The 17,548-nt window shown below is 45.1% G+C and overlaps 1 protein-coding gene across 3 annotated transcripts in view; it reads right to left on the bottom strand.

Moving 5' to 3' along the window:
* The window catches only part of crebbpa (CREB binding protein a), an 87,435-nt gene extending 70,644 nt beyond the window's left edge, over nt 1–16,791 (bottom strand). For all 3 annotated transcript variants that reach the window (XM_017719716.2, XM_017719714.2, XM_017719715.2), the window contains exon 1: nt 15,806–16,791. In XM_017719716.2, coding sequence (XP_017575205.2) covers nt 15,806–15,896 — 91 coding nt within the window. In that variant the 5' untranslated portion in view covers nt 15,897–16,791. The remainder of the gene's footprint in view (nt 1–15,805) is intronic.
* Between the last annotated feature and the right edge of the window lie 757 nt (nt 16,792–17,548).

The following is a 17,548-nucleotide window of genomic DNA, read 5'->3' as shown; positions in this document are numbered from 1 at the left end:
CCACAAACACACTCCAAGCATCCGAGCACCCATTCATTCAGTCTCTACTACTCCAGCACCCCAAACACCAACCCTCCCACCCCCTTCTCCATCTCATTCACTTGCTTTTCAGCTCCAACCATCCCCCAGCACCCCCCCCCCGAAACTTCTCAAGCTGGCTGCGGCGGCTCGGCACGAGAGCTATAAATAGGCCGGCTGGGCAGCTGCAGCTGTCGCTTGTTGGCCGCGGTATGATGGCTGGGTGTCTGGGCCAGGACAGGTGCAGCACGCCTGGGATTTCACTGGGAACGATAGCAGGGACCCCAGCGGTGCAGTCAGACTCCCTCCATCACTCTCTCTCTCTCCCGCAGCCCATCTCCATCCTTAAGCTACTCTCACACCTCAACTCTACTCACTAACAGAAGCCCGTCTGAAGCCAGGAGCTCTAAAAGAATGAGCTCATCATCTCTCTCAAAGCGGTGAATTGGCCAAGAATGTAACTTACTAATCTGATAACTGCAGAAAACCAGATTTTGTCAGTAATCCGATCAAGTTTACACGCACTTGAGTAATCAGATAATGGGGAAACTCCAGGTCTACGGGAGTCACACAGTAATCGGATTTCTGCTTCGCAACCAGCCAATAAACTCACAGAAGACCACGTGACGTAAAACTCAAACTTCAAGCTGCATCGAGTCCCTTTGCCTGAAAATATGAACATATATCAGAGTACAAGTACACATGCACGAGAAATCTGATAACAGCTAAAATCCAGATCTCTGTCGGATTTCTAGATGGGAGTATGGTGTTCACACGACCATTTGAATAATCTGATAACTGCAGAAATCTGATTATGATCGGATTATCGAGCGCACTCAATGCGTCCCTGTCAGAAACCACAAAGCCCTCCCAAACGTCCCTTTAAAACGACACTGGGTAGGTTTCGGGAATTTGGAGACGTCTTTATATTCCGTGATTCCACTTCCTTCAATTTTAACTAAAAAAATCTTACACAGTGCAGCTCCAACAGACGGAGTGCGTTTACATGCACTTAATCTGATGACTGCAGTAAATGCTCCAATGCGTTTACATGAACTTGACTAATCAGATAACGTGGCCGTTCCAGGTCTGTGTAAAACTTCAAGGTGCAGCTTTTTCTTAAAATAAACATTGTGCCACTTTACCTGAGAAAAAAGGAACATAAATCACCTAGAAAAACACGGACATCCTTTATTTTGTGTTTTTAGTGCCACTTCAAAAGAATCATGCTGCATCTCACAAGACTGCTTACTTATTTCCGGTACCGCCGTCTGATCTTGCGCACGCGCAGACTGAGAAATCTGAAAGAAATCAGAGTACAAGTACAGATGCACTGAGAAATCTGATTACGGAGCTGAAATCCAGCTCTCCAGATTTCTAGATGACCATCTGAGTAACTGCAGAAATCAGATTATAATCGGAGTGCATGTGAACGCACTCATGGACAGAAATCTGTCTAAGATTACTCAAACCTGACACGACTTGAGGCAAGTGATGATGAAGTGAGGCAGATTACAAGATGCTAAAATGATAGCAATAAACTTCCCTTACTAGCTGTGTTAGACTCGGAGCTCCAGCACAAAACTAAGGTAAGGTGAAAATCATAACATTGGACTTGGGACAATAATCAATGTTTACATAACACACGTGTATAAAACTATACAGCAAATCAAATCTCTCAGACAGAGACGTCAGCATGCTGAAACATGAGGCAACATCCTTTAACAGACAACGCCTTCCTTGAAGAGCGTGTTCATGTGCCGCCTCTCTCTCTCTGTTTGCACACAAAAGACTGGCGGCACGTGCAGGACTGCGCTCGCCAGGTTTCAAGAGGCTGTTCACAGCAGACACGGCGCTGAAAGATGAGCCAGGGTAGCCGGAGCCACGGCAGAGTCATTAGCAGGAGGCCAGAGACCTTGTTTATAAAGAGCCTCGGAGCAGGAGCGCCGCTCCAGAAGTCAGGTGTCGGAGACGTCCGCTGAACATGGGCATGTGGCACAGCTGCTAAAAAGGCTGTAGAACCAAGTATTCTAACCCTGAAAGCAGCTTCGGTTTAAACACGGCTTAATGACGGTGTCGCAAAGCTTTCAGGAAGCACAGCTCAGGGTGAGAGGAAACCAGGGCTGGTGTGGTCAGATGGCAGCAGACCACTACAGATTCACCAACTGCTCAGACGCTTCCCGTCAGTGGCGCAGACGCACGGTTTGTTCCTTTTCCTCCTACTTTTAACTGGTGTCCTATGACATAACTGAAGGGTTAAACCACATGAGCTTTAATTAAACCGTCTCTTACCGTTCGACGGTCAGTCACATTCGCCTTCAACACTTATTTCCCTCCTTTTTAAAGAAATAAGCAGAAATAAATCACTTATTTATTTCTCAGATTATTTATGGTTATTATGGTCTTATGGGTTAGATACGTATATATTTTATGTTTAGACTCCCAGTCAAAAAATGGCAAAGACCTTCAGCTTTTAATGGTCTCAACAACCAACTATTAACCAGATAGATGAAGTGGCTTAATACTGGATCGATTTTCCCTTTGATTTCTTTACGTTGTGTAAATTTAGACACTTCTACAGTAAGCAGGGTCAGTATTTTCCATTCAGCATTGGTGGCTTCGGACCGTTGAGATATATCCTTAAATAAAACTAAGAATTTTCAAATACTAATTTTAAAATTAAGACTTTTAAACAGGAAAAAAGTGCCCATTCCAACTGCTCTGGATAACAGTCCTTATATTGCAAACAGCACTTCACCATTTTACACCCTAGGAAGGCTCTGAGAAGTGATAAATAATGGCCATGGCTTCTATCAACACCAGCCACAGCGATCCTCACAACGCAATTACCCACTAACTCACTCCAAGCAGGTTTCGCTTACGACTGCGCTCTAATCCAACAGCAGGCCTTTAATCGCGGCTGACTGGCCAACGACGACCGCTCTCCGTAATCTCAGAAGGATCCGGCCAGTCGCGCACCGTCTTGCGCTCCCAACCGCCTCGGAGCGGCTCTAAACACAATAGGGCCGTGATCCAGCCCGTTCTGAGCTACTCTAGCGGAACATCCGCCAACCCTGACTCCTGGCTTCAGGGACGCCTGGCTTCAGGTTACGTGCCATTTGGAGGAGTGTTGACTTTTCAGTGCTTTCGTTTAGGAGACGGAGAGCAAACACGTGCCCCTTTCGCCCCTCCCAACCCATCTGTCAGCCCTGCGTGGTCTCAGGGCTACAATTCACTGCTCCTGACACAGACACAAGCCCCTCCACTCCCACAGCGCTCTTAATCAATAAATCACCATCCATCTCTGCATCTCCGCACCGGTGACCACACCTTGTATCTCTGAAACGGTAACGTTTCTCAATCTAAAGGGCAGCTGCCGTTATTAAAAGCTTTAACCTCTTGAACTCCTCGGGACCACCGGTGGTTCCAAAGCGCACTTGGTCATGTTCTTCATAACGTTCATGTTCCATAAGCTCCATTCAGAAGCTGGGCGTCGTGTGAGGCTGTAGCTCTTCTCTCCAGTCTAATAGACGGTGATGTCATTTTAAACCCTTATAATAAAAGAAGCTGAACTTTGTTTTTCTACTGAAAGTCGACCTGTTTTTCCCCAAATCTGGGCTCTAAACTATAAACAGACGGCGTCTCTTCAGTGATCTGCTCTGGAAACGTTACTTTAATAAAACAACACACAGAGCGTCGGAGATTTTGGGCTTTCAGCGGTAAACTAAGCGATATGTGAGATCATTAAACATGTTCTGTTAATTTGAGGGGAAGTTCACAAAAAAATATTGGAATTTACGTTTATTTCATGCAGTTACTGAACAATTAGCCTCACGATTTGGTCATGAAAATTCAGACTGAAAAAACCCTGAAGACTAAGAGGTTAAAAAACACAGTACTACAGCCATGACACGAAAACTTCACTACTTATTAGCACTTTTAAAACCGGTCCTGTGTGAAGTTTCTAAAGAGCCTCATGCTGACACAGGCAAGAGAACATCTGAAGAGCACAATACTTCTGTTGACAACTCGTTAAGACATAAACTGGCTACATCTGAGCCGTGGGGATAACAGCACCTCCAAGTCCACCTCCAAGTTTGCTCAGCTTTATTGCATTCATTTCAATATAAAGCAGCAGGGCTCGACTCATCTGGCCAATCGGTGTTCCAACACCAATGTTAGACCAACCAACTTTAGTTCTACTGCTTTCCAACAAAAGCTTAAGAGCAGCGTGAATATTTTCATCTCAATATTTTTACAGTGACAGACTACGTTTGCTACTAAATACCACAACAGTTCCACATTTCCAGGCATCACTTTAAATCTTAGCCAATCAGAAGGCCGGTCACAGTGATTACATAACCATTTTGCTTTCTCAAATCACATGTTCATGAGGCAACATTGCAAACTGGATGCCCTCGTTGGTTCATGGACATAAAAGAAGAAAACATTTGACAAAGTCGTGAGTCTCTAACAAAAAAAATAAACAACCCAACACCTGACTCGGCGCAGCGGTAAATAAAGTTGGTTTACTTGAGCACAAGTGTGTCCAAAAGCTGGGAATCAAGTCTCTACGCTTGTACTTTAATAGATCAATACAGGAAACTTTAAAAGACAAACAGCTCGCTGAAATTATTTATACCAGACTTAACCATGAGCTTTAACCCTCTATTGCATGGTGCTGCCATACGGCAACAACGACTCAACTTCACTAAAAATCTGTGATATAAAATCTGTTTTTATTTAATTGTGAAAAAGGGTCTTTTACTTTAAAAGGGCAAATACCTCATTACACCACAGGACCAGGATGTCTTATTACAATGTTATTACACATTTCAAATTCCAATTGAAACTGTATTCATTTCCAGTCTGTAAATATTGGGTTGTTTTAATAATATATTAAATAACGGGACATAAGTAAAGGCTGGATTTGTTTGGTGGTGATTTCAATAAAAGGATGTTTTAGAGAAAAATTAGACTTTATGGTGCTGCGATTGTGCGTTGTTATATGAGTGTGCCATATACATATATACACACACACACACATATGTATACACACACACACACAAACACATATGTATACACACACAAACACACACATTAAAATATATATATTTACATTATTCAAGCAATTTTACATAATTCATGCAATAGAGCGCTAAAATTTCATGACAGTGAAAAGCTACTTGCTAATGAGATCGAGTAAACTACAGAGCAGATGGCTGATGTGCTTCACATGTAGGTAAAATAATCACCCACTCACAAATTTCTGGTTTTAGTAACACTGATAGAAAAAAAACTTGGCTCACTCAATGAATAACAAATGTGTGTAACCAACACCGCAGTACTGAATTTACCTACAGCCCAGCAATGAAATGAAGCATAAAATCAACCCGTGCATTTTTCCTCCAGATAGATGTTAATTTACCTGATTTCCTTAAATCCGCCCAAAACCAAAACAGGACCTGTGATTTTAATACTGGCACTGGTACGAACACACGCAGACCTATTAAATAGTTCACGTTTATCCTAAATGTAAGTGGATTTACACTGACTGACACACACACACACACACACACACACACACACACACACACACACACACACACACAGAGTAGGTGTGTGATTTCTTCTCACTCCATTTTTATACACCACAGCGACAGATCTACACGAGTCAGGTTCAGCTCTACTAGAGCGCGCAGGTTGGCCAGTCTGACACTTCGACTCGGTGAGGAAACAGCTGCGCTCATGAGCCCCAGAGTTCTGCTACAGTAAGTGATCTGTAGACCACAGCAGAGTCACCAGTCGCGTGCGCGGCCCTTTAAACACCTCTTCATCGAGCCCGTCTAATACTCACTAACCAAGTTCACGGTTTCAGAGAAACACCACAAACACACCTTCACACTGCTGCAAGCGGTCAGAAGACACCGTTTAAAGACCCTTTCCCAGGTGGAATCTTATAAATCCAGTACATTTCTCTGGTGGTCTGAACACTCGGGTGATGTGACAATAGCTTGACATCACTGCACTTCCCAGATGATCACAACATGCATTAAAATAGAGCGATTCAAAAAGGAGGAACCAATCACAATCCAACTGAAAGAGGGGGTCATGGGCTGCGTTCCAATGCCAAGATTCAACACAATCGGATTACAGATTCAGACCGAGGTGTTTATTCTCACTCTATTAAACAATCTGATGGAAATATCTTCGTTTACGTGCTCGCTACAAGTGATCCGATGTAAAACGATGCGCATGCGTGGAGTAGTGCTTAGAGTAGACGTTACCATGACAGCAAACATCACTGTCCAGTCAGAGTGAGATGAGCAGCGCTTGTGGTTTTAATGGCTTTAAAATGACGTCAGACTCAGGAAAACGTCCTTCACATGTCCTTATTAAAGAAGGCCGAGAGGAAGACGTCGTGCTCTGAGACGCATAAGCTGGACGTCCGTCCCACCGCCGTCTTTTAAAGATCAGAGCATGAACTTCGTCTCCTCTGCAGACCCGTTTCTGCTCCGCCGTGCTGAACGGTATGACGCGACGCACATGTGCAGAACGGACTCGATAGGAATAATCAGATTCAGCCGTTTACGCGGATACTATTTAGAGGTCTACCCACCTTGTTCAATCGGAGAGAAGTTGTATTCTGAATGGTTTACATGAATGTTTTCGATTCCAAGTGAACTATAAGTCGGATTGCTCACGGATTATTAGGCAGCATGTAAACGTGGCTATAGAGTTTCTAACCGTCAGTGGAAGAGGGTTCCCTTCAGTCTAAGAGGAGATGAGACCCCTGAGCAGAAAGCGTTCTGCGTTCTCCACTACAATCAGAGTGAATCCCTCAGAACTGTGCAGCGTGATTTTCCCAGGCAGTGAAGCTCCAACAGCTCAGAGCGTTCGGCGCTGGTTCCACAGCACTGGATGATCTCCGAAATCCCACTGAAAGAGCCGTGAGAGCAGCGACGCCCGACACGCTCAGTCCAGTACGGGATGAGTTTGGCTGTGGTGATGATGTCGTCCGTACAGCTGGAGGAGGTCCAGACTGAGACCTTGTAGAACTACATAAACTTTACGCTCATTTACACCATTTACAGTTCACTGCACTGATCTGTGAAGATTTATAAGTGAAGCGAATCATTTTGAAATCGGACCAATCTTTCTGAATCTCCCTGCATTATGTTTGAAATGTGCAGTTCAACATGGTCAACATCCTTTAAGAGACAAAGAAGTACAAGTACAAGATTATCATAACAAAAAACAGCCCCCGTAAACACGTCATACAGTGCAATAACATCAACAACACACTTAAAATGCTGCCAAACTGATCACAAAAACCTGGGAAATGCATTTCTGTTATTGTCACAGATCAACTTTTACCCTCTGCATTAAAGGATCTTTCCCTTATCAATGGATAACCTATAATACACTGGCAAAAAAGGGGCGTCTCCTCTTTACGCTTCCTTTAAATCAATCAGATCTATTAACGCAGTACGGCAAAGCATGCAGTAGCAGAACATCACCCGGCAGCTCATCGCTTAACATCACAATATCGACAGACCGGCGTTCACACAGCATGCGCTTCCATAGCTGCTACAATCTGTGCTTAACGTCTCGGAGTGAAACCGTAACTCAGAACAGCCTCACTCATGTCAAACATGCCAACCTTCACAGCCACGAAACAACCTGCAGCATCACTGATTTCATTTATTATTTATTGTCTTTTTTTTTCAGACAACTTTTCATGACGTTTAGGACGATCTGCACCCCTTTTCCCCGGTTTTTACAGGTTCTTCGCCAATGTGATCTGCACTACAACTTTCACAACGTTGCTCAATAAAGTGAACTAACTTTTACCTGATTTTAGCATTTGACCCAAAAAAAAAAAAAAACTCGGGGCAAACAAACCACCTACCTCTTTATCTTCCACAACACAACAATCTAATCTGGTAATTTACAAACAATCATATGGGAAGTGGAGTCCAAATCCCAGCGACGCACTAATGACATGAGGCCGAGCAAAATTCCAGCAAAACGACCAGAAACTGATACGTTACCGGGAAAGTCAAGCAAAAAGCTTACTGGCTTCTACTGTTCTTACAATTATTTGTGTGGAAAACATCACAGGAGTGCGTTTTGCATGATTCTGGTCTCGTACAGTTTGTGAGGCTTGGTGAGTTTAAACAAAACAGCCGCACTTTTCTTTATTTCCTGCTGCTGCGCAAAAGCATGACTGATAAATGGGGAGGTGTCAGCCATTCCTGCAGGAGATACGAAACTCTGGCAGTAACGTTCCCATCAGCAGGTTGAAGTGGCACAAATCCCATTTTCTGCCCTGATAGGACACAAATCTGATCTTTTCAAGTCAGATCTCAGCCACTTTCATGTGCGCTCCTAGATCGGATACGTATCCGATTCATGGCCACGTGAGGAAGTTCATGTACTTTTTTCCACTGCGTGCGCCGTCATTGTGTTACTCCGGCAGCAGCGGCGAAGAGAAGTTAAAGCCTGTAAACGGTGGAAAAGCAGCTCATCTCACCTTTTTCTCCTCCGTCTGGCTCTAATAATGAAGCTGAGAGCTGATCAGAGTTAATGATCTTCTCAGCGAAGCTCGTTCTGCTCGTTAGTTTGTGCTGATGATGCAGTGATTCAGTCACGTGACGCTACTGAGTAGGAGGAGCTCATGAGGGTCGCATTAATGACTGATTTGAGTCACTAAACGAGTGTCAGAGAGACCAGATCTGAGGAACGAGGCTAGGAACGTGAACGTGCGCACTAAAGGTTCTCCAGCAACACACCAGTTCTGTAGTGTGAAGGCTAAAGGTGACAGAATCCACAACTGTGGCTCTTGTTCAAATACGGCTTCAATGTTCGCGCCTGCTGCCTGGCTCAGACGAAGCACGACCATCAGAACGACCATCAGAACTTTTGCCTCCTAGTATCTGGAACAGAGACACTATAACAGAGCCAGGTAGATGTAAACAGTCGTCAAGCATCCAAGATGGTCACAGCAGGCTTTAACCACAGACTATCTTGATCCGTAAAGAACTCAAGCCATATGGCTACATCTGGTGTGATTTTACTGAAACAACGCTGTGAAAGACGCATCACCATTCATGTTTTATCCACAAGTAAAAGGAGGATTATGGGATACCACGGAGCTGGGAATTACTGAGGTTTTAAATACAGCACCTCTGGCAAACTATGCTGAAGAACACTCAAAGGAGACCTATGGATAAATCCAAGAGCAGCAAACTAACAAAAGCTGTGGTGAAATGCAGGAGCCAGATCCCCTCAGGGGCCTCTACTGTCCTAAGAATCCGGAAACTTTACGAACGAGCCTGAGGGTCCACGATCGTGGAGGTGATGGAACTATTGATTATAACGTACATATTACATACACTCCCTGGTCGGGACCCACGGCCACTGAAAACTCGGATAAGAGTTCTCCAACAGAACTTTCAACGCCTTCTGCTCTACTCAGCATCAAATAAAGCCCAAAAACCACAACATAGAGAATTAGGAGCGGTCCAATCAACTTGAATGTGTAAAATAAGCCCCTCCCTCATCCTGCCTACTCGACACTGACAGGACTCGGCCAGATGCCTAGTTTGGCTCCAAAGAAAGTACCAGGCGGCGCGTTTACCTCGTTACACGGCTGTAAATCTGGACACACCGTTAGGGCCCATTTATAACGCAAGCGCCAACGGCAAAAACGCTGCGGTCCTTGATGTGTACATCAAACGTTTTGAAGGCGCCCACTCTGATTGGACAGAACCTCAAACTCCCGTGTGACTGCCGCTGTGGTCACGGTGTGCGGCTGCGTTTACTTTCTTGCTGCTTCACAACTTTCAGAAACAGAACTGGTCGCCAGCTGTTCAGAACTGGCATCGATAAACGTCTACAAGACCACTTGTTTTCATTTTCAAACCTCCTGCGATTAACTTTAAAACCGTAGTGCCAGCAGAAAACGCACCCGCAACAGTGTAACTCACTCCCACTGGACTTGGACTAACCAAACTTCTGAATCTGGCACATCTGCGTGACTGAGAAATGAAACATGCGCGTGAAAACAAGTGCTATATGATTAGTCTCATACAGTTTGTGAGGCTTGGTGAATTTGAACAAAAATAAAAGCTTTAAAGAAAATACATTTCTTTATTTCCTGCTGCTGCGCAAAAGCAAAACACTGTCTGTGGCCTTTATTTTCACAGTCGTCAGTTCTTGCGTGTATTTTGTACATGACTGATAAATGGGGAGGCGTTCACGCCGGAGATACGAAACTCTGGCCATGTTCACATCAGCAGGTTGAAGTGGCACAAATCCGATTTTCTGCCCTAATATGACGCAAATCTTCTGCTTGCACTACGGTCTTAAAGTTAATCGTGGTCACGGAAGGAGGTTTGAAAATGAAAACAAACCGTCTTGTAGACGTTTACTGATGCTAGTTCTAAACAGCTGGCAACCGGTTCTGTTTCTGAAATTTGCGAAGCAGCAAGAAAGTAACCGCAGCTTAAAGTATACGATGCTAGCACCCTCAGTTTCAGACGGTTCTATGTGCTTCATACATCGGCTGTAGTTTAAAGCCTTCGCTAGAAACGTTTATAAGTAAAACTGAACTTGATCACGATTTCTCTTCAGAATCAAGCAGATCTCACCTTTGACGCGTCTACAGATCGTTAACCTCTTCAGCTCCTTGAGACCACCGGTGGCTCCAAAACACAGGTCATGTTCTTCATAACGTTCATATTCCATAAGCTCCATTCAGAAGCTGGGCGTCGTGTGAGGCTGTAGCTCTTCTCTCCAGTCTAATAGACGGTGACGTCATTTTAAACCCTTATAATAAAAGAAGCTGAACTCAGTTTTTCTACTGAAAGTCGACCCGTTTTTCCCCAAATCTGGGCTCTAAACTATAAACAGACGGCGTCTCTTCAGTGATCTGCTCTGGAAACATCACTTTAATAAAATAACACAAAGAGCGTCGGAGATTTTTGGCTTTCGGCAGTAAATTGTCAGCGTGAAGTGATGTGTGTAGATCATAAAACACGTTCTGTTAATTTTAGGGAAACTCTTACAAAAAAATAAATAAAACTGAAATTTACATTTATTTCATGCAGTTACTGAATAATTCGCCTCACGGTTCGGTCATGAAAATTCAGACGGACAAACCAAAACATCCCCACGAGCATCAGAGGTTAAAATGATAAAACTGCCAACCGTCTCCCAAAAACGTGTGTGTTATAACTTGGAGCAGAGCAGGAAACTCCTCTTTGATTATCGTTAAAAGTTTTCCTCTTCACAGGACATGTCGCTTTTAAGAGCTCTGGTCATAAACCAGAAGTATAAACAGTTGGGCTGGACTTCAAATCTTCACAGGGAGCAAAAAGAACAGACTGTGTGTGCAGTTCAGTGGCCCAAAACAGCCATTACACAGTCTGAAGAGTCTGGATTGTAATTTTTTTTGGCAATAATCAAATTTGGCAGAACTTCATGAAATAAGCACATTAAACACACGTCCAGAATGACGGACCCAGAGGGGTCTTTGTTCGGCGGCCTCGTCTACTCAAATACCTCAACTTGCGGCTTGAAAGGTAAAAACATCACACAGTTTGGCTTAAAGAATGAAAAGTGAACATTTCCCCCCTTTTAATTAAACGTGGGGGGAAAAAACTATTCGGAACAAACAACATGCTGCTGCACCAGGCACAGCTACTGGACCCACGACACGCCAAAAAAACTACACGCTTCAACAAAAAACAAAAATAAGAATTCACTGACAAAATTAGCCGTTTGTAGCTTTAAATTTCACACTTCTCCTGCGAGGAAAGCCAAATTTCAATCAAGCTGCCTTCATTAGAACGAGCCGCTGCCCTTTTAGCTGCCAGACTCAGTAGCGATGAACACCTGCGCGTTTAAGGAAGAGAGAATTCGGCGTCACAGGCCACAAATTTAAACCTGGGCTGTGTTTATACGATTTAAAGTTTCCGCAGCTTGTCCAGATTTTTTATTCCGTTTCCAAATGTTCGGAGAAGTCGGAGCACCTTCAGGGCTCGACGTTACAGCCATCGGCCGATTCTACTCGATTTTAAACAAACCGTGGGTGGTAGACGACTGTAGTGACGCCATCGGCCACAGAAAGCTATGGAATCCAGTTATTATCTCCACGCGCAGCAGAAAATAACGCAGAAATGCCGTTTAAACACAGAAACCCCAATTAACGGCTCTCAGACCGAGACGCGTCACGGACCGCGCACAGGACAGCGTTACTTCTGATGAGCTGTGTCAGGAAAGGGGACTGATCCATATAACCTGATCCAAAGAAGCACTTACTGGGGGGGTTTATTAGCAGAGAATAACTCGTTTACATCGCCATAAGAGCTCGAGCACATCGTGGACTTCAGGAAGGAAATGACACTGACCAACTCACTGCTTCACTGAAGAGAGAGCAACAGTAGTCCTGTTTAACTGGATTTGATGCAGAGCAATACGTTATATACATATAGCCCCCACTCAGGGACTGAGCCGATAAAGAACCGTGGGCTGATGCCAGCTGTACCATCACGTACGTGTCTGCCAATAACGATGCGTATAAATTCACATCACGTAAAAATTTAAACCACGTTTACTGGCATCAGCATGGCACAGATTTCTTTGTTTACGTCCGCACGTTTACAAACGTGAACAGTAGCGCAACCTAAATATTCTGCTCATTAGTACATTAAACACATCCAGCACATCATTAAACCCTGATCTGGAACCTAATCATCATCAACGTGACTTTGTAAGCAATCGTGTGTCGATATCACGGACCGTGCCTTAAAACTTCATCGAGTACCGTAATATCTGTCACTTCTGGCGTCACCACACAACGTACCGTTTACACAGACAGTCAGTCGTATCCATACGAAACGATTTAACGTTAGAAATAAAAAAACTGCCGTATTCAATTAACATCTAGCCTGAAACCGACTTCATTTCAATTATACCCACAATCACGATTTCTCTTCAGAGTCAAGCAGATCTCACATTTCACGCGTCTACAGATTAACCTCTTCAGCTCCTCGGGACCACCGGTGGTTCCAAAACGCACTTCATCATGTTCTTCATAACGTTCCTACTCCATAAGCTCCATTCAGAAGCTGGGCGTCGTGTGAGGCTGTAGCTCTTCTCTCCAGTCTAATAGACGGTGACGTCATTTTAAACCCTTATAATAAAAGAAGCTGAACTTTGTTTTTCTACTGAAAGTCGACCCGTTTTTCCCCAAATCTGGGCTCTAAACTATAAACAGACGGCGTCTCTTCAGTGATCTGCTCTGGAAACATCACTTTAATAAAATAACACAAAGAGCGTCGGAGATTTTGGGCTTTCAGCAGTGAATTGTCAGCGTGAAGTGATGTGTGGAGATCATAAAACACACGTTCTGTTCATCTGAGAATTTATTTAGTTTTTGTAAAATTAAAATCTGCGTTTATTTCACACAGTTACTGAATAATTTGCCGTATGATTCAGTCGTGTTAATTCAGACGGACAAACCAAAACACCCTGTAGACTAAGAGTCTGATCACAATTTCTCCCTGGACTCCAGCAGATCTCTCCTTTGACGCGTCTACAGATTGTTAGACGCCTCCCAGCCACAGAAAAAGCCTAAAGGCACGATTCGCACGTTAGTGAATCGCGCTCTCGCCGCAGCCCCGGCTGTTTATACCAGGCATGCAACCTGATGCGCAAAACTATAAAACCACTCATTACACGTGGGATAATTTAAAAACTGGAGGACAGCAAAAAACTAGCGTTTAAAACTGAACACGGAAATGAAAAACTACTCTCATTTAATCGCCCTTCGTTAAAATCACCGTAAACGATGCAGTTATCGTCTGTATTGCGATCTCTTGTGCTTTTTTCCCCCCTTTGTTAAAAAATAAATAAAAGTCCTTGTGAAATTCGCCTGGACGAATCAACCAGCACGGCACAAAGACACTGCAGGACCAAAACATCTGGCAAAACGCTACGGATAAAATCTGAACCTCAGAATCAGAAACTACATCCAGCCTGAATGAACATCGCTACGTCCCCCGACGTCCAGCGTTAAGGATGACGGGGACTTTTCCTGGACAGCTAGACAACTCCGAATACGCAGTGCAACCCTTCATCTGGCTGATTCTGCCCGCAGGTCAGACTGCGAAGCCTGTTTCCCAAAAAACCGTGTGGTCTACTGTGATCTGCAAGCCTAAAACACACAGTTCTGCATCTTTAAGGTTTGTGTACCGCAGTGCCGACTGCAGCAGGGCGAAAGACTTCAAGCAACGCAGGCCGGGGGAGAAAACCCTGCGATATAAACGTGCTGGCGCTCATCTCATAACACGACGACTCCGTCTCGCACTCAGGACGCCCGTTCTGGTGAAGGGAATGATGCAATAGCATTAATAAGGGTGAGCCACTTCGGTTAGAAGAAGGATTAAAGCTGAATGACTTGCAGACAGAATAGAGCAGAAAAGAAACGATCCGACTAGAGGCGGACGATGCGGCACAGACAAAACATTGCGATATTTCAGGAATTTTTTTTTAACGATACAACAAATTATTTTCAGGAATCTGAACATTTGGGTCTGGGGCAGAAAATAAACCAGCAGTGCTACAGTTTACAATTTCAAAAGCCAGCAATACAATGACTTTTATTCCAGACCCGGCACCGCATCCCATTTAACGGGACCAGTTTTCCTCTCTCTGTAATAAATCAGGCTGTCGGTCAGGGATCGATGTGCATGATCTGCTCATAGGAACTGTCACATATCGTGCTGGATTATGGTAATAACACCACACACTGCCACACTGCACTACACTTGATTAGGACCTTAAAGGGGAAAGCCACCTGTTTTCAAAATTTCAGCCTAATGGAATAGCTGACATGTCAACAGAGCAATCCCAAGTGGTCGGTGTGAAAAGGTTCGTTGTAGAGAAACCTGAGCCAGAATGGCTGGTAGGTAATAGGAACCAGACGTTCAACTCAAAGCTCCATCCTAAAAAGTTCCTACTCGAAACGGCTCTGAATTCACCGCGGTGTTGACAGCTCGGGTCTAAAACGCGCTGCAGTTCATTCGTGACGGAGGAAATTGATCCCGCTCAAAAACACCACATTTTCAGACTCATTTACCACCAGCAGCACGGACAAGCTCTCAGAAGAGCCGTGCAGTTGGGTTCCCCGGCGGTAAATAACCTTAACACGGCTATAGATCTGATGACATCGTGACTCCTGGTTCCCATCACCACCACTGTAAATAAACCCAGAGTCTGCGAGTTCGTCTGCAACACGGCGTTTCACACCAAACCGCTCAGGACTGCTCTATTGACATCTCCGGTACAGGATGATCCAGAAACTCGGAGAATGGGCGGAATCCCCCTTTAACCCAACTCGCCCGGCTGTGGAGAAGAAAGGCAGCATTTGCGGCTAAACTCGTGTGTTAAAACATGACGGCTTTCCCCTCCGAGAACTTGCTGAGAGGATATTTGACGTGTCAGAAGTGACACTCGAGGCAAACCCAACATAGCCAACACACACACACACACACACACACACACACACCAACACAGCACAGCGGTAACGCCGTTAGCTAGCCAGGTGGCTAACGGGGAGCTTTCGGGAACGAAGCTAGGTTAGCCGAGTGGCTAAGCTAGCGCGGTCCAGAGGCTTCTGACGAGACCCTGAGGTAAAACCCGGGCCCCTCGCCGGCTCGCTCGGCCGAGCAGGGCTCCGCTCGCCGGGTGAGGGGGACCAAGTGAGCGTTGGCGTTACCTGCTCCGTCGGAGGCTGAGGGCAAAGCGGCTGCTGTCAGCTTCGGTCTCTTGGCGTTCGGCGGTCCGACCTCGAGGATATTTTCAGCCATTTTTCTCCCAGATTTTTCAGCAGGCGTCCTTCTGGCCCGCAAACGAGCGCAAGAAAAAAACAAAAACAGAGAATCCTTCGGGCTGAAGAGGGGAAATAACTCTCTCTCGCTCCCTCTCCGCGTTTCTGAAGGGGAAGGGGGGAGGGGGCGCTAGCTAGCGAGCCGACTGGCTAGTTAGCCCGCTAAGCTAGCTAGCAGCGAGGAAGGGAATGTTCAAAAAAGCAACAACAGCGCCGCGCGTCGCCACCGCCATTCACCCCATGATAATCCAACACCCAACACCCACATTATCGCCGCTAAAGCGCCCGAGAGAGAGAAATTAGGGCTCCTCGGCAGAGAGAACCGAGTTCGGAGCGAAATCAGAAATATCCACAGGAGTCTCCTCCGCGGGCGAGAGAGCGAGAGAGCGCTAGAGTCCCTCCCTCCCTCTCTCTCTCCCTCTCCCTCTCTCCGCGCCGGACGACGCTAAATGTGCATCGCACCAAACAAGCCGCTTTTCTCTTTGACGTCGTGCAAAAAAACCCCAAGGCGAAGGAAAAAGCCGCTCGGGTTCGGTTAAAAAGGCGCAGCTGCAGAAAGCGCGGCGTGTCCGTGCGGAGCTGCGCCCGCGCTGCTGCCCGTCTGCGCTCCGGCGGCGCCCCCAGTAAACAATACGGAGAGACGGGCTGAGGGGGAAACGCGGAGCCGACGAACCGAGCGGGCTGCTTTCGGCCGACGAACGCCGCTCGATTCCCGGGTTTTTCGCCGAAACGGTCCTCGCTGCGGTTTAAAGGCGTCGTGTCGGGCCGAAGGGTGTCGTTAAACGCCGCCTCGGCGCGCCGCGCTCCCAAATAAAAAATAGCGCCGTACCGAAATCCCGAGCCCGAGCCGCGACAAGATGGCGGCTGTTGATTCCTTCAGCACAAAAAAGTTTTTTTTCTTTTTCCAGCGCGCGGCGGGGGGAGGGGCGATCACGCCCTACGTAACGGGGCGAGCGTGCGTCACGGCGGCGCGCGGGCGGCCACGAGGGGCGCTGCGGCACCGCGGATCGCGCGCAGGACGGGAAAACGGCTCAACGCTCGCGTTTAATACATTAATAATATTAATAACGACGACGCCGAGCTTTGAGCTCTGTAGTGTTTTTGGTTGTTTTGTTCTACCTAATAATAATAATAATAACAATAATAATAATAATATTAATACTTGCAGCATTTGACATTTTTTCAAATTAATTAAAAATCTTAAATTCAGATTTTTTTTTTACCAAATACCTGCGGCTGTTTTCACTCACATTTAAAACTAACAATATATTTTTTGTCTTATTAAATAAAACTGCATAGGTTTTATTGTCGGGTCAAATAATAATATTAAAAAATGAATTATTATTAGTTAAAAATCTTGTTAAATTCAGAAATATTTTTTTTACCAAATATCAGCAGCTCTTTTTACTCATATTTAAAACTAAGTGACTTCCTACTAAATAATACTGCAGATTTTATTATGTATTTTATTATTGGTTGTTTTTTCCCCCCACCTAATAATAGTAATATTTCACATTTTTTCGTATTAGTTAAGAATCTTCAGGCAAACTCAGAAATTCATGGCTTTTATAAGTTTCATATAGTAAATAACGGCAGGATTTCATGTTTTAGCTTTTTATTTTTTAAATGTAG

This window comes from Pygocentrus nattereri, chromosome 25 (assembly GCF_015220715.1).
Source record: "Pygocentrus nattereri isolate fPygNat1 chromosome 25, fPygNat1.pri, whole genome shotgun sequence".
Lineage (NCBI taxonomy): Eukaryota > Metazoa > Chordata > Actinopteri > Characiformes > Serrasalmidae > Pygocentrus > Pygocentrus nattereri.
This window is presented reverse-complemented; position numbering and strand designations above follow the sequence as displayed.